General features: G+C 40.6%; 1 protein-coding gene across 1 annotated transcript in view; it reads right to left on the reverse strand.

Moving 5' to 3' along the window:
• Positions 1-10,635: 10,635 nt before the first annotated feature.
• LOC139737029 (partitioning defective 3 homolog) overlaps positions 10,636-24,481 on the reverse strand; it is a 100,589-nt gene continuing 86,743 nt past the window's right edge. The window contains exons 13-22 of the mRNA XM_071647708.1: positions 24,325-24,455; positions 23,262-23,367; positions 22,278-22,347; positions 19,690-19,782; positions 16,210-16,437; positions 14,998-15,181; positions 13,612-13,767; positions 12,864-13,110; positions 11,613-12,463; positions 10,636-11,044 (exon numbers count right to left, since the gene is read on the reverse strand). Coding sequence (XP_071503809.1) covers positions 10,636-11,044; positions 11,613-12,463; positions 12,864-13,110; positions 13,612-13,767; positions 14,998-15,181; positions 16,210-16,437; positions 19,690-19,782; positions 22,278-22,347; positions 23,262-23,367; positions 24,325-24,455 — 2,475 coding nt within the window. The remainder of the gene's footprint in view (positions 11,045-11,612; positions 12,464-12,863; positions 13,111-13,611; positions 13,768-14,997; positions 15,182-16,209; positions 16,438-19,689; positions 19,783-22,277; positions 22,348-23,261; positions 23,368-24,324; positions 24,456-24,481) is intronic.

Genomic DNA, 24,481 nt, shown 5'->3' on the forward strand with positions numbered 1-24,481 from the left:
TCATCGCACTCATCCTTTCATCCTGACATCGAAGAAAAAAGAATAAAAAGAAAGCGTATATAATACAAACAGTGTATACATACTGCAAATACTTCAAGACAAATACAAAGGTTACCCCGTAAAGTTCCGGATGACGTCTTATATTATGTACGAGAAAAGGAAAAGATTGAGCAACCTGCGTCTTGCCTCGGATCGGAAAACTTCATGTATAGGGGCGGAGTGGGGTGGGAGAGCGAACTCGCATCCTTCCGCCCCTACTAAATTGATGACTCCCGTGCCATCACCACTTTGTACAGTGTACTTGATAATGAGACGATGGCTCTGAAGGGGTTAAGGCCCCGAAACATGTAAATACAGTTAACCTCGCCTAAGTCGAATCCTAAAGGTCCGGGGAAAAGAGAAAAACGATCGACTTACGTGAATTTCGACTTACACAATAGAATCAACACGTGGATATCCATCAAGGGTAGAATTTTTCTTCGACTTTGCCAATTTTTTAACTTGTGCGATAGATATCGACTGAGGAGGGGTTGACGTGCGTGTACCCGGACCTTCCCAAGCCCCATGCATCGATTCGTCGCTTAGAAGATATCAAAATACGGGGAAATCACGAGAGGGGTATTAGTTTTACCGAGAATGATTTTGCCGTTATTGTACTGACGTTGGCTTTCTCTGTCGGTAAAAAAAAAAAAAAAAAAAAAATGTATCGAGTGCCTTTAGCTTTGCGGTTGGACGTGTTCTCGCTCGAAGTTATAGGCACTAATGGTACTGACGGAAAGTCACAAGACACGATTGAATAAGAGAAAGTCATTATTTGATCTTTGAGAACCTGTGAGCGGAGCTTGAACCGTGGGGAAATAATAAATGATCATTAGCAATATTATTTTATAGGCTGAAAATAACTGGTGTGACGTGTTAAAGATCCTTTCAGCTCTCTTTATAAACAGGTTGATGACCCCTCCCGAGTACACGCCACCCGAGTACACGCCAGTACCGACAGGGAACACGTCTCAATTACGCATTATCATGTTCCGTCTTTCAACATTTTGTACTGCTGAGCGCATATAAAGCAAACGGAAAAATTGAACATCAAAACACCATCATACACCAGTATTGCACGACGCATTAAGACTCCAAGAAAGGCAAAGCCAATGAAATCATAAAAATGAAATATCATGCTTATCAATTTTTTTATTGGTAATATAGTATAAAACAGTATTGACAGTACATGGATGATGAATGAATGAATGAATGAATGAACGAGTGAATGAACGAATGTATGAATGGAGTAACATCGTAATGTCCGAACGAAGGCATGACACGCAAGAACGGTAGCACATCGCTACCTCGAATACTTCGGGATCATGAATGAACACACGCGAGAACGGACGACAAATAATTTTTTCGACTAAACTGGACATCTACATGTAGATCCATTAACTACTTCAGCTCACCAAAGAACAGGTGATATGAATGTAGTATATTTCGCTGTGGAATTATTCTTACAAAAAAAAAAAGGACCATCAAAATAAAGATGGAAAATCTAGCGAGACTGAACAGCACCACGTTTTGACAAACACATTATACCCTCCCAAAGAGAGTGACAGTAGCTAGATATGTTGCTACGTCTGAGAATAACAAAGGAGTACAATGGAAGGCGTACCCACGCGGTCGGAGTGAAGACACGTACTCTCCGGTCGAATCACATAGAACCGTCTGTGAAACGACTATCGGTATTCCATGTCTCAACACACACATAAATAAATATACCGTACGAGCATACGTTAGGCATAGGCACACAAACGTACGTGTAGATAGTTATGTGTATTTGAGAGATTCATACCAATAACGCACAGTAAAACGAAACACACTAGTACAGGTGTATGTGTGTAAGGGAAATGAGGAAGTTCAAACTAAAACGTTTAGCACAAGAAGAAACGCATGAACACAACACAAACACACGTTAAATGAGGTGGGATTGGCCGAGCCAATGCCAAATCAAATTCAACAGGTGTTTTACTGAACATGTGAAATATATATCATTCGTGTTTGAATGGATACACGTAAGACCTGTCCTTTCGCGCAGGAAATAAAAAAAAAAACTACGCAACGGACAGAACTGAAATCGAGATACTACTGGTTTTTCTGCTACACGAGTCTATTCTTAGAATACACGTTTGCTTGTGGCGATCTTAAATGAACACGAATGCATGAATGATATTGCCAAATGTTAGAGGAGGGATCAGATGACTACAAACAAGGAAGGATTTTTAGAGTTAAAAACTCTCCATAAACTTCTTGGCTAATACCATGTACTATTTGCAGTTTAGAAATGGAATTCATCTAATTTCGCCGGAATTTAAATTTTGAATAAAATAAAAAGATACAACTTCAAAAAATATCTGCGAGATGTCGTCAATTTTTTTTAGCAAAAAAAAAAAACAGAGAGAAAAAGATAATGTGCTTTTAGACAACCGTTGTGCGCACTATTCGAAAGCACCCTACTTTCGGATGGATAACCGTGCAAAAGACTTATAATGTTGGCTTATTTAAAGGGGTTGTATAGTTTTGGTTGAGACCTAATATCAAGTTTCTAACATTTTTTGGTGAGATAATGAGAAACCTCTAATGAAATATGAAAGAGCATGTAATTCCATGAGGATTTCAATGTTTATTTGATGAAAATTGGTTTTGAAATGGCCGAGATATCCAAAACAGAGCGATTGTAATAAGTGTGGGACCCACACTTTATTACAATCGCTTTGTTTTACTTTGTTTTTGGATGTTTCAGTCATTCCAAACCCGATTTTCATCAAATAAACTTTGAATTCCTCTTAAAATGGTATATGCTTTGTACTATTTCATACGTGTTTTCTTGGTATCTCGCAAAAAGTTAAAAGCCCGATTCTCATCCCCACCAATACTGTACCATCCCTTCAAAAAAAAAATCTTCGATGAAGAAGAAGACGAAGAAGAAGAAGAAGAAGAAGAAGAAGAAGAAGAAGAAGAAGAAGAAGGAAAAGAAGAGATAATGCAAGTGCCAGAACAGTGAGCTGTACACTGTTCAATAAGTGGGCAAACTAGGACGAAGTTACCGGTATCGATCCCTTTTTGCCTCTGTGCGTTTTGCCATACATCCGTAGTGACCCAAAACTGCGAAACCTTCAACGGGTCCGTCAAGACAATCAGCTTCGCGCGACGACATTATAAGCTATCCCATCATGCATCACGGCAAATGTGGCCATTTTTTCACCTATTCTACAGAATGAACTCAGCGACATACATTTGAGTTGTCAGTCCATCGAATTATATCTTGCCTTTCGATCTAGAGTGCGCAACCTCACAAGATTATCACCACTAGATTAATTATCACCACGAGACTTCACGAGATTATCCTCAAGAAGAGATGATAATCATGTTGTAGAAACTGAGAAATAAAGCGCAAGTTTCTGAAAAGGAAGATCAAGAAGTTCGACAGACGGATTGTGGGAGATCTACGGGACTGATTCAATCCAAAGATTTCCAGTCTTGTGGAAAACTTCGGATATCTGTTTCATGTACTCGTTCGAATTTTTTGCTTCAGATAAGGGTAATTATGAAGTAAGGCCGACATTGATGTTGCTGTAAAAAACTCTGTACTTTGTGATATACAGTACAGTGTATTTGTAAAAGACACCGTACCATAAATTTCGATTTGAATGAAATACCAACAGGTATTTTTTGCTACTTTAACTCTGTTGCAACAAAAAACAGCAACAAAATATCAGTGTTTATAATTGTCACCAAAGTTAAATTAAAATGAGTAATATGTAATCTACATGACATCATAAAAGTAAACAAAATGTGAGTACACTGTTTATAATGGAAACTATACAAGTTGAAAGAAATTTACAGAATATGAAAAGAATTGCTTTATGCTGCATATAAAATAAATGTTTCTTTAAAACAACACAAAATGATTTGGTTACATGACATAAAATACAGAGATATGAAAAGGCGAACATATTAATACAAAATTACAGTAATACAGACACAGAGAGAAAGCATGCAACATATAGCAACTTTCTTTAATTTTGCTCTTATTATCAACAGCATATACGATCCGCACATACAACTAAAATTCATGACAATTTGAATGTCTAGGACCTTTCTTTTCAAAGCCAATTATTGCGGAGAGTCAATTTTCACTACTCTTCATTTGATCGACATTGTATACCAAGGCCAATAAGTAAGATTTAACAATAAAATGTACTTTTTAGGGTGCATTTCTTCCGCGAGAAGTCAATTTCAATGACGAGGACCATTTCTCTGAATACTTTCATTTACTCTTCAAAAGTGAATACATCTGCTCATTGAAACATTACTTCACCAAGTATGGTCTGTTCAACAAACAACCGAGACAACATCATCACAATCCCTAACCCCTGGTATTTATATAAGCTTAAGTACAATGAACTTCTCTCAATTTGCTCGACCCCATTCATATTCAATTCTTATTTTGCCAAGACCATCAAATATACCTCTCCACCCTCAGTTACATCAAACAAGCTGCCAGGGTAGTGTAGGTATCAGTATGAGATATATATTCATATATACTCAAAAAATATATATATCATTGTCACAATCACTGGCAGTCAATGTCTTATAGTGTAGCCAAGTACCCATGACTTCAATCAGTTATTCAAACACATACTTGGTATCCCCTTTAACTACCTACCCCCCCCCCCCCCCCCCCCCCCAATAGCAGTACAGTTTTAAACACAAAAGGTATTCACTTGCAACATTAAATATGTCTGGATCTATACACTATGCAATTGAGACAATAGTCCATTCACTTTGAGGAAACACCATATGATTATTATGCAAACTTCAAGTGCAAAATATCAACGAATATATTGAGCGGGAATTAAGAGACAAATCAATATCAAAAGTAGGCTGAATGCATTACGTGGCTAATGAGTTACATAATATATAAATAAATAGTGCAGTAGTGTGCTTCCGTCCAACAAAATTGATTGTAAACATTCATTTTCAAGCTCCTGTGAACTAGTGCAGGATACATGTTCATATATAAGATAACACTAATACAACGTGTGAGCTACATGGCAAGATACGCAGTTTCTTCATACGCTACAACACAAAGTATCTTTCTGTCAGGGGCCTGAAGAGGGCGCTTCACTTAATAAGTCATACTACATGGGTATGCTCACTATTTCTCAAGTTAGAAGGCATGTATGAAAATCATATAACACTTTGGAATAGTAATAAATATGGAACTGCTTGCAAAGGCCAAAAGTTTGGGCAATGTCAGCAGAAGTGGTCATCCACATCGAGCATTTTGCGTCACTTGTGAGCTGGTGTGATCATCTGCCATGTCTATCTCTCCATCCCATAGTACTCCTCTCCCCATCGGAATCCCACCAGATTCCCCCTCTCCCCTCCCCTTCCCCCACCACCCCCCCCCCCCCCCCCCCCCCCCCAAAGAAAAAGAAACACCCTATGATATAGCCATTACACAATCACCAACATCAAATAATGTGAGTGCAAGAGGTGGGAGGACAACAAAAAAAAAAGAAAAAAAATCACGAAATCACCCTGCGCCAAGTTAAACGAAGCGGACGCTACTCAGTCTGCCAAACAGGAGTGACGCAATTTCCATCCCTAGACTGAGCCAACAAAGTTTACTGCAACTCGGTTATCCACAGAAGAGGTTTGTTATTTAGCCTTCTACTACTAGAGGAAAAAAAAATAAAAAGGTAGAACGATGATATACTACCACCAACAAGCCTAATATGAATTCCATTTTTTTTTTTAAAGAAAAAGAAAAAAGGGAGAGGGTGAGCAGGAAGAGAAATGAATTTTGGGAATTACGAAAGGACAAGAGATGAAGGCAGAAAAAAATGCCAGTTTGAGAACAGAACGTCACAATACAATACGATTGTTACACTTTGACTGTCAAACACACCACGGCAACCTCTCTTACCCTCTCCCTCTCTCTCTCTTTATCTCTCTCTATCTCTCTCTCTTTCTCTGCCCCCTCGGTGTGGTTGAAAGGCACTTTTCGAAGAACAAGCTACAAGTGTACAAGTGCGTTACTGGAAGCGCAAATGTGCAGTGCTCATGTACTGGACTATCGAAGACACGAAGTCACGTATACAAACAATGCATCCAAAATGCACAGATTCACTGCTCTAACCAGTTTCTATAATCTCTACATATGGACCATTAAAAAAAATACATAAATGAATAAAGAAATTTCTCTACAGTAGTAGAAATCCACGACAAAACAACTACCCAACCTCTTTTACTTCCTTACTCTGGGCTGCACCAACAGTCTCCTCCCCTTAGTCATCATGTCAGCTTCTAGTGATGAAAAATTTTGGATGTTTTGTTTTCTTTAGCACATCTCTTCAAAAAGTCTTCCAAGTTGCCAGCCCACTCCAATCCAGTTAACTTGCATCAACTTTGCTTGGCCCGCTTTCTCTCTCGTCTTTGTGTCTTGATTTCCATTCATACTTTAAAATTTAATGATTAAAAAAGTACAAAACCTCTTCATCCTGCAGATGACAATCGTGAAATGTTGAGAGAAACTTGAGCAGAGTGACTGGAGATAGTATTCTCATGAAAATATAAGTCTCTTTTCTTTCTTTTTTGGGTCAGTATGTTCGAAGATAAATCACAAACAAAGGAACCCTGGCAGAGCTAACTCAAACCTTTCATTAATATCGATCTTGCTTTCATACCACATTGAGGGTGAAATCAAAATGGGCAGCAGAGTCTCCTCGGAAAACTACACAATTTTGGCTAGTAATCAACCTCAGAATTGTTGTTTCTTGAACTTTTACATTAGGGGTAGCCACTCTGGATGTCACTTCACCACCTAATCATTAACTGGCAACAACATCAACAGCACATCCACTGAACATTTTGCTGTATTCACTCACATGCAGCATACAAGTAGTTGTAAGTACACTCTCCCCAAGTTGAATAAAAAACAAACAAACAAACAAACACGCAAGCCCTCTGTTGATGTTACAACATCACTAATATTTTCCCTCGTCGCCATTCTTTCTTGGCTCGGAGGGAGGGAAGAAAGTGAATAGAGCAGCCCCTTGTGCGTACAAAGTTCATCCCAGCCACTCTGTCAAAAGACCTAGCGCAATCACGATATTGCCACACAAAGAGCAAATCACAAACACACTCAAAAAATCCCCCCAAAACCCACAATTTCAGAGCATTTGCTTCAGAAATCATTATCAACTTTGTAATTGAAACACTGTTCAGATACTTTGTTTGCATATTTTTTCCCTTTTTTTTTTGGGGGGGGGGGGAAGGGGAACAACTAGCACATGCAGCTTAACTTGACACCTGACATATAGTTATCACTCCCTTGGAATGTGGTCTTACATCTCACATGGGTTATGGTAATGTCAACGAACACCAAAATACAAAGCACCGATATTTCAATATGAAACAGAACTGGGGGACAGGTGGGAAGGGGAAGTAAAAGAAGGAATGAAATACATAATATACTGAGTTGCAGAACCATAAAAACAATTCATTTCTGGTATCAAATTGGAATTTGAAATATTAACTACAAAGAAAACACAACAACAACAATCAAAGGAATACCTATAAAAGCTACTGGAAATAAATGAGTAGAAATAAATTCAATAAGCATGAATTTACAAACATTTTCATAATATAAATATGATTTTGTGATTACCTCTGAGTTCTGTACAAATGTACACAACCTTGCATAGACAGTTAGGACAGACACGCCATGATTAACACAAAGTCAGTGAGGGGAAATAAAAGCAAGCCCCCACGTCGGACAATGTAAACGAAAAACAAATGTCTAGTATTTCTAAATGCAAGGTTCAACAGAGAGAAAAAAAAATCTGCTGACGAAAGCAGAAAACGAAGATGAACAGTGGGGAATGTTACTAGACTATGTACACCATCAAACCTTCAATGTCGCAACATTCTCCACAAGGGGAAAAAGGAAAAAAAGCTTTCCAATATGACTTTAGAAAGTAAAGTCAGCGATGCAAGTGTTTTTTTTCTCCTGGAATTGTATGTAAAATGTCAATCACTAAGGTATCTTACAGTCATTTGGGCTTTCTTTTGTTTGTTATCTTTTTTTTAGACCTACAGACACGCCACAGGAATTCAATCATTCGCCATTCTGCACTTGCCATCTGCCAGCAACACTCAGCAGTGGTTGACATACAATGATCTCTTTGTTGCCAGGCAACCGACTGTTGATGCCAAAACGTTTCGCTATGGGGGGAGGACTTGAGATTTGAGACACCCAATACCACTTGCCCAGACTACTTCAGACCGATGTGCACGTCAACCGAGGGCACCCTTTCACAAATCTTGCTGGGAGAAATCTGCAGGCTTGGCTTGTAAGAACTTGGTACACTTTCTTGGACAAAAATGCACAGGTAGCCACTTACAAAGTCTGGGCTACATACAATGTACCACAATACAGCATCATTACCAACAGAAGCACTGATAATCTATCTTTCTTTAGCTTTTTCTCTCTGAGGATTAATCCCACATTTCTACCGTGGAGTAACAATATTTGTCATCCTTTCTAGTTCTTCCCTTTGACAAAATATAACCCTCATGCTGCCCACCTGCAAGCTCTTGTGGCTGACATTAATTGAAGAAATCACTCATAGTCATGCACATTCTAATCTCCTAATACACTTTAAGGCTTTCTCCAGCCAGTACACACTTGAGTTAGACCAATCAATGTTTGGATCTATCCACAAGTAAAAGGGCAGTGACCCTCAACGAACTCTGCCACATTTACACTTTTTGACAGTTAAACTGGAGAAGACTATTAATATTATTATTATTATTTCTTTTTGAGTAATGGCATTGATTAATCCTTCATGGGAGGAATAACTAACAGATGGTAAAGTTGTAGAGATCCATGCTAAACACACAATCTGTCAACAAGAATATATTCTAGACTATATTCAACATATTCCTTCACTATCAGATTTTTCAAATGTATCACAATTGAGACCTTACAGGGGCAGAAATAAACTGAATACAACAGCTATATCCTAAATGGGATGAACATCCTAACAACATGGCTTCCTCTAGTTCATTCAGTCATCCCTAAAATCTCAGCTGACTTTATTTCCTTATCTAAATGATCCTGCAGTTGAACGAGATCAGAGACGGTGGCTTACTTCAGCAATTAATTTCCTGCTTGCGACCATAGTACGGACAATTTAAGGGAAAATAATATCAAATAATGAATACAGGTAGAATTTCATTCCAAAGTACTGACTTATTGGTAAGTACTGGGACACAGCACCAGGACCTACTATGAATGTTTAAGTACTGTTATGAAGATTTCCAATCCTAGAATCAAAATTCATTTGAACTGATGTGTATGGAGGTTCCTTGCATGAAATGGCAGCAGAGTGTTTTGGCTAGTTGCAGGTATGTGTATGTACCTTTCATGAATACACAAGAATTAGAGAGAGAGAGAGATGTGAATTTATATCTCCACAAATTTTGGAGCGTATTCTGGGCACAAATCTGTGTCTTGTGAGCAGCAGTGCCAGTTTGCAGCACAGTAAAATCCACTGTGATATCTTGATTACTAGCTTGCTGCTGTAAGCTTATGAGCCCATTCTATCTGACAGTAAATAGGCAATAATTGTAGAAGGCTATGGAGAAAAAAAAAATAGCCAGAAAGCATACGTATTGGTAACTCCATGGTGGGCATATATCTAAGTTCAATCGTGACAAACACAGTACTAGAGTCCACATCAGGGATGCTATATCTCCAATCTTTGGCCACCTACGACTGAGAACTGATAACGTACGAGTACTGGAGGGATCTCGGACAACACACTGACATGAATACACAGTACTGAAGAGAAACTTATGCTCCACTCTCCGTGAGACTGGACGTAGGCTTCGTGGCGCAAAACACATCACATCTTGAAGAATCATTATCGCATGGCGAGAGCTAGAAATGGCAATGCAGGAATCTGGTCCCGTCTCTAATCTCTTATTTCATCGGTATTGATCGAGGTCACTTTCTAGTGATGAACGAACGACATGCAAAAACAACTCAAATGCAGCTTGATTCCACACCGGTTTGATTGACACCTCCTCCTTAATTTGGCCTTCATCCATGAGAGTTCAGAGGAATGGTGAGAAATCCATGGCTTCGTTTTTTTATATGATAGCATCATGCTCCATGGACTGGTGTCATCAACAAAGAGTTTAGGCAGGACATTGTCTCTCCTCATCACTGGCAACATCTCAGTCTCCCCTACCGGATGATGTCTCCATGGCAACCGCAATTCTGCTTGACACAAGACTGCATCTCCTCTCAATCCACTGGACATTTCATTGCCATCACTTTGTGCATATGGGTCTTCTTTATTTCCCCCACATGGAGCTGCAGTATAGGAATTATTTTCGATGAAGTAAAGCACAAAAATTTGTAACAAATTGCTCTGTCTATCCCCCTTCTGGAAGGAGATGATCCTTCCTTTTCAGGCAGCACACGTCTTATAAAATTTGACTGCAGTCTTGGACTGAGGCAATCCAGGGTTAGGTTTGTACGGTGCACCAAGTGCATGTGCGGTAGTGCTACACTCTAGCCGCATCATTATATCCATCGTACGCACGACTGTCCACTTCCATCCCTCGGGGATGGCCCTTTCGCGCCTGCGAGGGCACACTCCGCCTGCTGTCGTGGTAGTAATCCTCCTCGAGTTGTTCCGATGTGGATCGCATCCTCCGCGGCTGCTCGTCCAGGAAATCCGACTGGGATTTGCTGCGGCGGTACCTTCCGTCCCCTCCACCACCAGAGTGGGGGACGTGGTTCGGGACAGGGCCGTTGGGGTAAGAGGTGCGCCTCGGAGCCTGTTGGTGGTCACTGTAGCGGACATAGTCTTGCGGCCTGCCGTAGTCGCCATCAGGCCGTCCAACGCCGCTGATTTCTTCCGACATGGAGTAATAGTTGGGGTCTTTGGAGCCTCGGGGTCTTCTTGAAGGCCTGAACAAGAAGTTTGCAAATAGTTCAAAGTTAATAAACTTCTCCTTTAACTCATTCCCATCATTACATAATTATATTACTAATAGTCTGCAGGCAGAAACAACCTTTGAGTGAAACCAGAATTATGTCATACAGAGTTACATAAACATCTACGAATGCTGGTAATATGTCTGTTGGATATCAAACAGTTTATCTGCCACTGAGATTTACTTACCTATATTGATTGTAACTAGCATTAGAATGTATAGGTAAGTAAAGCCAGATGATAAACAATGGTGAAGAAATATTACCCACTCTGAAAGGGTGAAATATATGTCCAAAACATGTTGTCTTGGAATTTGAGTTATGATGATTTATTTGAATTTTCAAAACAAACCTGTACTAAATTCAACACAAACACCATGGAAATGGCTATTAGGCAAAAAATATAAATCTTGTTACTGCAGGGATCATTCCTCTCATTTTATTCATTTCAGTGCAAAAGTTCTCCATACTGTGTGGTTACCAGAGAATACATGTATGCATCATCTTTTGTTGAGCTGTGTCCTTAAACAACTAGAACACTTACCTATCTAAGCTGCTGTAACTCTGGCGGTCTGCTTGTTGTGCAGTGCGATAGCGATCCCTCTGGTCAGGGTACCGGTCATAGCGGTCATCCCGCGGCTGACGATCTCTCCTCTCCTCCTGCCACTTGTCCCCAGCATCACCGGCCCCTTTCTCATAATACCTCTCTTCTCTCTTTGGTTCATATCTATTGTCCCTACGCTCATCACGCCGGCCGTCGTAGCGCTCATCGCGTCTCGCGTCGTACCGTTCGTCACGCCGGGCATCCTGACGCTCATCCCGCTTCGGGTTCCGCCTCTCTGTCGACCTGTCGGTCCGACTCGGCCTCCGGTCACGCTCCTTTTCATCTCCATCCTTCTTCTCTGGCCGATCGACCTCAACGTTCTCTTTACCCTGAGGCCTATCCTCGGGCCTCCCTCTTGCCTCCACGCGATCCGCTCGCTTCAGACTGCGTCGCCGCTCCTGCCTGCTGGGTTCCGAGTCCCGCCTGTCGTAGCGTCCCTCCCGGGAATCCTGCGCGTGTAGCTCCCTCTTCCCGTTGTGCCTCTCATATGGATTCTCCTCCGGCTCCCGTCTCCCGTACCTCCCGTCGTCGTAGTAACGATTGTTGCGATCCTGGTTGCGCAGGTTTCGTGGGTCTGCGTAGGGATCCTCTGCGTATCTGTGATTCTGTAATCTCTCCTCCCGTTTGTCTCTCGCCTCGGAGTAGATGTCGTCGTGACGATGATCTTTCCTCCGATCTTCCGCTTCAGGGGGTATCCTCTCATAGCCGGAATCACCACCCTTCTCCAGATGTCTCTGACGGTCCCTTTCACGTTGCTCGGCTCTTGCAGCCTCCAGTCTTTCTCTTTGGCTCTGATGACAGAAACATGAAAAAAAAGGTAGTTTACAAAGATACACTTCATTCAAGTCTATAACTGATGGCATAAGTCGAGCATACCAGTTCACATCTCACCAGTTGGCATTCTCACCATTTCTTAAAATTTCAAGCAAAAGCAAAGTGGCTCTTTTCCTTTAACCCGTTGAGGACGGTTTGATTTTGCTACAACACACATTTCCCACAGACGTTTGCCCGAGTATACTTGGGACTCATCCTCAACGGGTTAATACAAACCATTTCACAAGGCTGGCTCGACCTATAAACATCTCTTGCAACAACATGTGGCAGATACGTCTCTATTTCCTTTCGTTCCTGGGTAGGGCACAAACAAGTTCTTCCATAATTAGAGGGGTCATAATCATCTCTAAAACTCACCATTGTTTCCTCGTAGCCATTCCTGTCTCTGCCCGCTCTGTCCTGCGGATTGACCCCAGCATAGTCGTCATCCATGTCGTCTTCCTCGTCGTCGTCCACGTAGCGACCCTGGCGGTCCCGGTGCTTCTGCTGGTACTGCTGCCGTAGCTGCATCATCCGTTCCGACTTGCCCATGGCTTCCTGCCTCTCCTCCTTCTGCCTGGCCTGGGCCTGCTGCTCTCGCAGCTTCACGATTTCTTCTTGGATCCTGCACACAAGAAAGAGAGAAATGTGCGCACTCATAGTACTCGTTTTCATCAAAATATTGCCACTGGGAAAGAATCGCGCAAACAGAACAAACTTGGACATGACAAAAACTTGCCCACAGCAAAGACTTGCCAAGGTCAAAATTCTATGTCCATACACTCTGGTGCCCTGACATCTCATCATTTTCATTAGGACAGTTTGGAAGTGTTTGCTGCACATTCACATTTCATGAACCACTAACAAACATGCTTAACATGGAAATTATATTTTGTCCAGTGAGAATGAGAACTGTGTTAAGTTGCCACTAAAACGATGGTGTTCAAGGCACCTTAACGCCCTTCTCATTCTCACCCGACGATTTTGCAATGTTTTGGGGAAAGACATTGTCTCGTAAATTTGTGTACATGCATTAGTTTGTTGTCTGTTGTGGTGGTTTTTTTTTTTATAATGAAGAGTGTTAGAAGACAGGAAGATCCTGGGGGAAGAGTCTAGCAGTGCTCACTTCTGGTGCTCCTGCTTGGCCTGTTGCCGTGCCTTCCGCCTCTCTAGCTCCTCCTGCTCCAGCCGCTCCACCTCCGACATCGTCTGGCTCCGCCCATCTTTATCCTTCTCCTTCAGCGCATTCTCGGACCCGATGGATTTGCGGTTCTTCCCAAATCTGCGGTGGAGGATCGAGAGAATTTGGTGAATTCATGTCCTTGTTGACAGAAGCCAGTTCATTTCTCCTACTACTGTACGTCAAAACGTGCACTTTAAAACAAGCACTGTTTACAATATTATGTTATTACCATACACGTATCAGTTACGAAATGCTCTGGCTCTACATAAATTTTGGATGAACATGAATTTGCATATTGTTTGAGTGATCCATGTCTCACAATCCCCACTTTTCAGGAGATCATTCTCTTTGTCATTGCTATGTTTACTTCTTTGCCATCCTTGCAAAGTATGTGTTGTTAATCTCTTTATACATTCAATCGCATATACATCTTGTATTTTACTCGACACCAGCACTTGCCTGCTCTTAGCAGACAAGTAAAATTGTATGTAGGGCAAGAGAGAAGATAAAAATACTGGAAGTTTCTTGCCTTACTGGACAAGTAAAATTTTGACTTTAATATGAAAATCAGAAACTCCTCAAGTCAATGTACCTTGACACTATTTTGGGACAAACATATTTTTTTTTCTTTTGGGCAAGTCAAAATATGAAAATTTATGATCTAACTTGCCTGATGGGCAAGCGAATAAAAAAGTCAAGCCATGATATACTACTCAATGACAGGCCTACTCATATATTTGTAATTCATTGTCACTATCATAACTGCAAAATGACAGAAAGAAAGTCCTAACAGTCTGAATTACAATCAGCTTTATTCAACTGAATTCCGAGAAAACATTAAAGGGATGGTATAGTTTTGGTTGAGATGGGGCATCAAGTCTCCATCTTTTTTTTTTTAAAGATGAGAAACCTTTATAAAGAAATATCAGAGAGCATACAATTCTATTTAAGAGGGAATTCAAAATTTATATGATGAAAAAGGGTTTTGAAATCACTGAGATATCCAAAATCAAAGAGGTCCTAATGAAAGATGGGACCCACCATGCATTAGGACCACTTTCTTTTACTCTGTTTTTTGATATCTCAGCCACTTCAAAACTGATTTTCATCAGATAAATTTTGAATTCCTCTTAGAATTGTATGCTCTTTGATATCTCATATGTGCCTTCTCATTATTCTACAAAAATTTAAAATCTTAACTGCCATATCAATGAAAACTACACCATTCCTTTAAACTTTCATATACATGTATTTCTCTTAATCAATTGATTAAAAAAAGGATGCATGCAGGAGATTAAGGTAGAAAGCCAGTGGAGATGTGTGACGAACCTAAAGAGGCCCTTGAATCCCGTGCTCGATGCCTTGCCCTTGCCCTTGGCATCCTTCTCCTCCTTCTTGTCCTTCTTCTTCTTCATGCTGCCGGCCGAGGTGATGCCCCCGCCTCCTCCATCACCGCTCCCGTTGGAAGACATCCTGGAGATACCGTAGCCCCCGTTCTCCTCTGCCTCCATCACTACCGGACACACAACCGAGAGACAAAATGTATTAGAGAATGTCATTCATTGTGATGGCAACACTGTGCATTAATTTTTAACTGTTTGTGGGAATGGGAGAGACACAACTCTCCCGTTATTGCAGGAGATCTCACACTTTGGGGCTACTTGCTCAAAATCTCTTTCTCTCCCACAAGTCCCACTTGAGTTTCAATTTCTCCTGCTCTAGCTGTGTGTCTTCACTTCAGACACATTTTCTCCGTTCAAAAATCAGCTTTCTCCCACAAAGCTTAGCTTTGTCATATAAAGTCAACCTTGCCTGAGTCAAATCTATTTGGACTGAAGAAATAGCTTCAACTTTAGAGGAAATTCAAGTTATGAGGAATTAAAATCAATAGAACATAAAGAGAAGAGGACTTGAAAAGACTTTCAACCTAGATGACTATTTGACTTATGCGAGATCGACTTAAGCGAGGTTGACTGTAATATGTTAAGAAATAGAGCTAGAATAGCACCAGACAGCATTTACGATCCTGGAGCTAGAACCCTGGTCCCCAGTCACAAAGGATATTGCATTAAGCGCTTGTGTAGTGAGCTACAGCGTGTACGCGCAGAAAAAAGTGTGGGCATGTTCGCGCAACTAGCCTCCAGTTTGCTAGGGGGTCCAGCTGCTTGGAGTTGGAGTCTCAATTAAAAAAGGCAATGAAATGAGTTAAGGTACCCAGCCCAAAAGACAGATGTCTTGAGCCACCTGTCTCACTTCCTCAACGCCGGTCAAGTTCTCTATTTCTGAATTTGGGTTTGAATTATTGTTCGTTCACCTGGCTGCTAAATGGAAGAAATGAATGCTTGTACTAAAGCAAGCAACCACGGCATCTATTCTTCAAATTCTATTTCCATCATAGTGCAGTTTAGCTGTAGTGAGAGTGAATTACTTCGACAAGTATCTCCCTTTCTCAAACAGAGGCCAAAACTCACTGACACATTTCCTTAATCCACACAATTCCATCATACTGTCAAAACTGGCCGGCTGTGTCCAAAGTCTCACCTGTGTACATGGAGACGACCTCCCCGTTGAGTGGTGTGTCCTGGTATGACCTGTCCACAGCTGCTCGGAAGCTGTCGTTGCAGATGCGACCCCTCCTGACCTTTGGCCTCGGCCGACCCGGGAAGTCGTCGCGGTGCTGCTGCTGGACGGTGGCCACGGCGACCTCCAGGCTCTCCAGGGAGCTTGACTTCTCCATGCCCAGACCCGGTCCCATGGGCTTGGCAGCAGCTGAGGGGCAAGGGATGACAGAAGAGGGGGCATACATGAAATGAAGTATCTGGGTCTAAGGAAAACACTGTCTCCTGGCTGCATCCATACATACATACTACATTAGCAATGGGAGCTCTTGAAGTCTTGCTTGCATGGGCATCTATCAAGATGAACATGTAATTGGGGCTTGATTTAGGTTATTGTGTACGAAATGCCTTCACACCACGAAAACTACATGTATGGTATAACTGGTACTACTGCCACCTCTGACGTGCAATTGCTATTTGTACTTATGAACAAAGACATCTTGGAGAACGCATGTTGTTGTTTTTTAATATCATATATCAAATAGCTCATTTAACACTAACAAGCAGTGACTGTCCCTCTGAATAGTCTGAGGAATGTTTATCTAGTCAGCTCAGACGTTCCTGCAAAGAGATGTCTTTTGTCTGTCTCCAGCTTCTGGCCATGTGCTACTTTGATTTGGCCACTATCAAAACATAAAGAGTTGCACTGGATACTTGATGCTTACATGTATAATTCATAATTTACAATAATGATGAATGAATAGAACGGGTCATGTTTATTGATAGGGTGCGTGCAGTGACATGGTATAATGATTGAAGGGAATCCATAATGTGCCAAAAACAACTTGAAGGATGCTTTTACTTATAACGAAAAATTACTTTTTATCTACTGAGACCAGTCAGGGCTCTGATTCATGTGTGCACATCATGAACAGATGATCCACAATAGAACACCAATCATCAAACCATTATTACTGTTATACAACAGAGCACATCATTTCCGGATTCATCACATGACATTTAGCTCGATGGATGTTAGCCCATACAGTGACAACATTGAAAGTGAGCTCATTTTTAAAAGCATTCACAATTCTCTACCATACGGAATACAGTTGATTGAACATCTACTATGAACTATCAACTTTGTTCTAACATTCACATGTACAACATATACAATAAATTATTGATGCACCAGTAAACATTGACAGTATTACAATGGGGATGTCCCCAGAAGCTTGCGATGCTTGGGGAAAATATTTTGATTGGATTTTAAAAAGTACCGCTGTTAGATAGTGGTGGATAGTGCTGGGATCTTGCAGTACTTAAAATAGCTTGTGATTCTTACCTTGCAACATACAAATTGCATCAGTCTTACTTTCGTACTTTGGCTTTACACAGGTAATTTATTTGTAGTATGTGATAACATACAGTATGCATCAGAGTAGGTACATGTACTGGCTTATGGTAGAAAATGTGGAAATAGTCTCAGCTCAAGACTGATGAAAATCCTTGCTGAGCAGACAGAGAGGTGAGGAAAGCAGAAAGCAGCCTTGGAGTTAGGCTAAACACAGCTACACTTGTAAACAAGAGACTCTGATTGCACAGATGCCTATACGACTATCAGAGCTGATCAGCAAACAGATTATGAGCATCATTTTTTTAAAGGAATTGAAAAATATGGAATAAGAGATTTTATTGGCAAAGCAAAAGAAAGTAGTGATAGTGCATCTAACATCTCTATGATGTGTTGTTGCTAGCTTCTTGTTAGTAACATACCATACACCCCACATAACATACACATATCCGTACACACATTTACTTTAGAAAATGCTTTCAACACTAGTGCACAAAGTTTTCAGGCCACTCAGAAAATATGATTTGGCCAAGTACCACAATAACATAGATGTTAAGATTGACCTAAAATGTTAATGCTGCATCCTGTAAGGTTTGCATGAATAGGAATCAGAAAGAAGGGAGGAAAATATATGCAACTAAAAGTAAGTGTAACAAACATCACACACAAACTGTGTTCTGTACAAAAGGAAATATGTACCGGTATATGAACATGAAACAAGGTATGGTAAATTATGCATTGAATCACGACCCTGTTGCACATACAGTACCATCTGCACATCAAAGGATTAGAACATAGATAACAGGTATCACATAAATCAAACACACCCCACCTTCACTGATATTGAGATGGTAACAATCACGATATTGTTTCTCTTTTTCCTCAGTGAGACATTTGACCACTCTTTCCCCCACACTTTCTTGCTCTAGTTTTACCTCAGGTACTGTACATGTACACTCCTCTAAATATACAAGTTTTCACTTTTGAATTTTAAGACATGCAAGCTCCTGGAATTTCTGGTGTCTTTTTTAAAACTTCTTATCTTTGTCCGCATGTAAAACAAAACTGTAACGGCCAAGACAGACAAAATCAAAGCATTGTACAATGGTGATGATTGCTCAGAGGAATATTTTAAGTATGGTGGACAAATTTCGATGGAAAAATTATGGATTGCCTCTCTGTGACCAGGTAGTTGATAAAGAAAGTCCACAAGTCTCCACTCAACAGGATGAATGAGAATGAAATGTTTGAAGAGTGCGATAAGATAAACATTTGGTTGATAGGGAAGTACACAGAGATTCAATGGGTACCAATAAATATTGCGCGGGTTGAGAGTGTAGGTTGTGCAAGTGACAATGCGGAACAGAAAATGTGTGATTACTGAAAAAACTGCAGCCAAAAAGACATCAAGTACTTTTTGGTGTTAGAGTAGGTTAACTGAGATAGGTCATACAAATGTTGTAATTTGTTTTCAAGATATAATTGAGAATGTGATGCAGAAGGGATAATGATTCCATACAAAGAGAGGAAGTGATAAGAGCATTTCACTGTCTGCGTAGAAAGCACAAATGGAAGAGGTAATTGTGCTATAAACTTTATCAAACTACAAAATGCAGAAGTGCATTTATCCTGTTGGTAATTTACAAAGAGTATAACATATTAGATATTTAAGTCAAATGTCACTCTATAGCTTCACTAGTAACATAAAGATGCTTTAAAAGCCTTCAAAGGAGAGAAAAAGAAGTGAAAAAAATCTTGACAATATACAAGTAAGATATCATCTTCTGGGAAGTGCCTTCTGTGACGAGATGCTGAATTGATGCAGGAGAGTGTTTCCATGGCGATTAGAGCACGGCAAAGATGTAGCGGAGCACGGAGAGTAAGGATGGGATGCTGGAGGAGATGTACACGGCGTGTTTGAGAGAGTACATGGGAACGAGGCAAAAGTACTTCGAAGCACAGAGTATGGGAGGAAAAGTGGAGGTGCATTAAAGTGCTTTGGATGGTTATGTAAGCAAGCAAAAAGAAAAGCAGGATTATTGTTGTTTTTGTTTTCCCCTCTGGTCCCACCCAAAGTCCACCAAGCGAGGGCGCCATGCCGTTACTTACTCTCTTCTTCCGCTCGACTCATGCTTGGCTTTGAGTCGAGGAGCGAATCCATGGAGCTGGCCCGCAGGAGGCTGCTGGTGCTGGCGGCCACGTCTGCTTGGGAAGAGGAGGAGGGGGAGGGGGCGTGGTGGGTGCGGTCACAACGGGTGTCACAAACATTTTTTGATGGTCACTCAAGACAGGCCACACTGTTAACATTGGCTTGATCTTGCTTATTATGCGCCCAACCCTGGTTTAATGTCACAATATTCAGTTCTTTCAAGTTTGGAGGAGCACACAACGGCAACAGTAAGCAGGGGATACTCAAGTGAAGCAACCACCAAGCATGTTTCACCTGAAACTTAGTTCAGCATGTCCATATAAAAAATACCCGTCTTTAATCATTTCTTGCAAGGGGTGTTTCTTTTCTTTCTGTCAGCATTATCACACCAGGGGAAGGATTTACAGTCAATGATAGAAAAAGAATGAAAAAAGTTTCATACAGACTCTAAGTCTAGCAGCTTTACGATAACCACAAATCCACTATCTTATAATGTAAAATTTTCTTTCTGTTCGTCTTCATTCATGTGCAGTTCTCGTCCATTTCATTCAGCAAATGCATTTCTTGTCAGGCAAGGTCAGTTCAATCTGGCAGAAAGTTTTGCCCATGCAAAAACCGAGAAACGAGCAAGAAGCACATCCCAACAGAGACAAATGGATAGAAAAATCTGCTCTCCATTGGACATCCATTAACGCTATCTCTCAAGGTATGACTGCTGCTTAGGGGGGAAAAAAAATAGCAAAGTTGATTCCCGGCATAAAATTTCACAAAATCATCTGTAAAAGAAATCTGATGAAGATTTCCACTAAAATGACACAGGCATGAGAAGTCAGCATTTGTAAAGTAGCCCCCATTACCTGTATCAGATGGCTAACTGACAGTCAAACTAAATTCTTTAGAATAGCTACATTTGTGTTTGATTCATGTCAAACTTTCTCAACTCTTTTGCAGCAATTTTTGGGGATTTCACATCGATCAAAAACATGCCATTGACATCATGAAATTGCCAATTTGTGTTTCACTGATCGTAACTTCTACAAATCACAACTTTCTTCATAGTTTTGATTAAAACTTGCTGAAATGTTCGCACTGTCCTGTACCCCAAATTTGTTCTGCTTCTATCCACACAAACTAATTTTCAGCATGGACTTTAACCTTTAAGCAGACTCATCCTAACAGGTTTTACCCACAGCTCATACTCAGATGGGACCTACACTGTATATGTGACCGTGCATCACAAAACGAACAAAAAGTCGCACCCCTTAATTTTACGTGAGGACTAAAAAAACGTGAAATGGGTCAACCGAGTCAATCTTAAGTTTTTCATATTTTCTGAAAGGACTATCCTTCTTCTACATTATTCTTTATTTTGGGATCTTAACATGAATGGGAAAGTGTGTTTTCAGCAGTTTTTCTACAACCCTTTTTTTGAGGGGAGAGCAGAAAGATCAGGTATGTCTTAGAGGCTCCTTTTCATTTCTTGAAATCCTTTGCACACTCTTCACTTTCAAGTCTAATACAGATAACACTACTGCTTTGAAAGTTGGCATTAATCATGGACAGAATATGTTAATAAAACATGCTCAATTTCAGCTTAATCTGATAATCCCTTCATTGTTGATGCTCCGGTGGTTTACATCATGTGTTTTGTCCCATTCATACCACAGCTAGCACAGCTTGGTATAAAAGATTAAGCGCTTGAATAGACCCTGTACTTCAGAGCCTCTTTTCTCAGTTCACACTTTCCAGAGTGTGTGCTTTCTTTCCATTGTTTAGATACAGTTAGGTTAGGAGAGTCCATTTGAATTGAGTTATACATCATTTTAAAACTTAGAGTCTGCTCTTTCAGAATCTGCCTTAACTAAAAATGCATGTCTGGCGACTTTTCATTGATTTTGTGATGCAGGGTCATATATATATTCATATACTGACAACATGACTACAAGGTGCAACAAACTTTTCACTTGCAAATATTCAGGAGCAGGTGCCACAAGAGAGCACAATGCCATCCAGGAATATATATATATATATATATATCTGACTACGACATGCTAATAATAGGCTGATGTGACAATGAAACCAATACAGGTTTACACTAACAATCACACGATCTAGCACAGCTCGAGTAACAAGTCGTAGTACGGCATGATGAACTCTGAGCACAATCATAGCAGGACTTTAAGGCCGCATTCACGAAGGTGGTTTAAATTTGAGCCACAGTTTATACAAATTTCTCCTGCGCAAATACGATTGACAGATTGCGTACACCAATAGACGTCCAGTAACAAACGCATGTTGATATGTGCATATCAATGGTATGACTATTTCATGCTTAATTTAGTCCATGGTCTAAATTTAAACCAGGGTCTAGATTTAAACCACCTTCATGTTTGGGCCTTGATGTCTTGGTGTATGGTTCACTTCCATCGCAAACACTGATATAGAAACACAAAGAGGGACAATATCAATCAAGACGAGACTCGGTCCAGTGAGTTTGGAGAAATGCTGGGGGTAGGGTTGTGGGGAGGGATTTCCCCCTGTGAGTTACCTTTCTGCGATACGTCGGTGGCTTGCTTCTTTGGTGTTGGCTCTCCCCTCGTCTTCTTGTACCATGCCATCTGCGGAGCAAAACCAGAGAGACAGATTAAAAACAGCAAACAAACAAACAAAACTCAGCGCAGTTTCTGGTTCCAGTGCTTTATGGGATTACATGATGCAAATTTGACAACCAGCACCATGGGTGGAGAAATATCTACTTCCTCTTTCACAATATTATCTTTTTCGGTCCTGTGCAGAATATGTTTGTATGTCTAGCAATGGCACTTGGATTTTCAGGATGAGCATCCACTGAGGGTTAATCTGATGAAAACTATTCCCTTCTTTTCTTTTTTTTTAAATCAAATGACTGCACACTGAATTCATCAGCTGGTCATACTGCACACTACACGTAACTTTCAGTTGAAATGTCTGTAGAGACAAAAATAAAAACAAAAAACCAACAACGTAAAGCCAAAAAACCAAAAGAAAGAGCGAGAAAATAATGTAGGTTTTCTTTTTTCCTAAAGCCAATGATTGGTGTGGTGCAGTACATTTTTTTTTCAGTTATTCTCTTGGGATTCTGCTTTCTTCTGTTTTGCTTTCTCTACTTTTTCTTTCTCGGCAGAGGCAAAACGATTTTGCCATGCACTTCACTGCCTGTTCTGATTTCACAGCTTTCCAGTTTTCAAATATACTGAGTTTCAAAACTATCTTAGACCTACAAGTATCCCTACCCATGCCCAATAATTGTTCAACAATGAAAAAAAAAAAATTAAAGGAATAACTCTTCTGTAAAGTAATTCATTTTTTTTTTTCGATTTTGTTTTCCTATAGTACCCAATAAGTGTTCTATCCAAAGAAGAGTTTAAAGGTCTTGATCCACCAACACCATCCCCTCCCCTCCGATCCCCCCCCCCCCCCCCGACCATTACACAGCATGGCGGATGACGGCAACATTGATGAAAATTAAGCAATAAAGGAGAAATGAAATCACCTGTTTGGCATCCAGCGACCCACCCTGCCTCCTCTCCGAGAAGCTTGCCCTGGCGTAGCTGTCACGGTCAAACTGCTTGTCAGCGTCTGGAAGAGGACTCAGTTCCCTATCATGTAGGAAAGCACACAGATTGAAAGTCTGTTCAAGCCGTGCACATCTTATCACTCAGGCCATATGGTCAATAACCCGTGAGGACCTGATTGAAGGTCGTACATGCACCAGCTCTCATATAAAAAATCTCAGCGTGCTAAAATTACATTTTTCTATTCATTCACCTACAGTGTATTTGTCTATTTTTGCAAAATAAAGCTGCTAAAAAAAGGAAAATAATAGAAAAATGTGAGATATTTTTGGTCATAACTTCAGGAATATTCCTTGTTATGTAACAAGTGAGGTATAATTGGAAAGGATTTGTTTTGCTCCATCTCATGAGGGAATTATTTCAAAATGTTACAAGAGGCTTAAACCCATTTTGCAATCAAACTCTTCATATATTTCTTATAATCATTTTTCTTTTCCTTTCATTGCAAATGCTATTGTTCCCTCAACACACCAGATATATAACATCTCTCTTTGAATCATTATCTACGTCATACACAGAGATGCCAACTTTTTGACGTGGCGAAACAGATGGAATCCCCTAAAAAATCCGATTTTTTAGAGGAAAATCAGCTTTTCATGAAATCTTGACACGACTACTAGCCCATGGGCGCTGGGCCGGTATAATGTCAGTAAAACTGTTTCCCTGGTAAGGAAGGGCAAGTAAAATGGTGCTACTTCATCAACATCGATGAGAAAAATGTAAAGCATCCGCATATTTCCCGCCCATTTGGGCTCGTCATTCAAAGTTTTTGTACGAGTTGCAGGAATTTAGTGTTACATCTTTCTATGCGATGAAGCGGTTTTCTGCAGTTCATATTGGCTTCATTTTTTTCTTTGTTCGAAAGATGAAAAGGCATACATGTACTCTCAAGAGGTGATATCGTATTTCACTCTGTTTATCGTACTAAATATTGGTTGGCATCTCTGCATACACAGTAAAGAAATGTGATCCAACACTCACCCATCCTGTGCATTCTTTTCCCAATCAAGGAGCCACTGGGGTGGTGATGGAGCCCTGGCGGAGGGGGAGCCGTGGATGGAGAGGTGGGATACAGGGCCCCCTGGACTGGTGGGTGGGTGACTGAGACGGGTCTGGACGCCGGAGGGGAAGAAAGGAA

The sequence above is a fragment of the Diadema antillarum genome, unplaced genomic scaffold (assembly GCF_040938485.1).
Source record: "Diadema antillarum isolate AM-2024a unplaced genomic scaffold, OU_Dant_1.0 seq00000676_RagTag, whole genome shotgun sequence".
Classification (NCBI taxonomy): Eukaryota; Metazoa; Echinodermata; class Echinoidea; order Diadematoida; family Diadematidae; genus Diadema; species Diadema antillarum.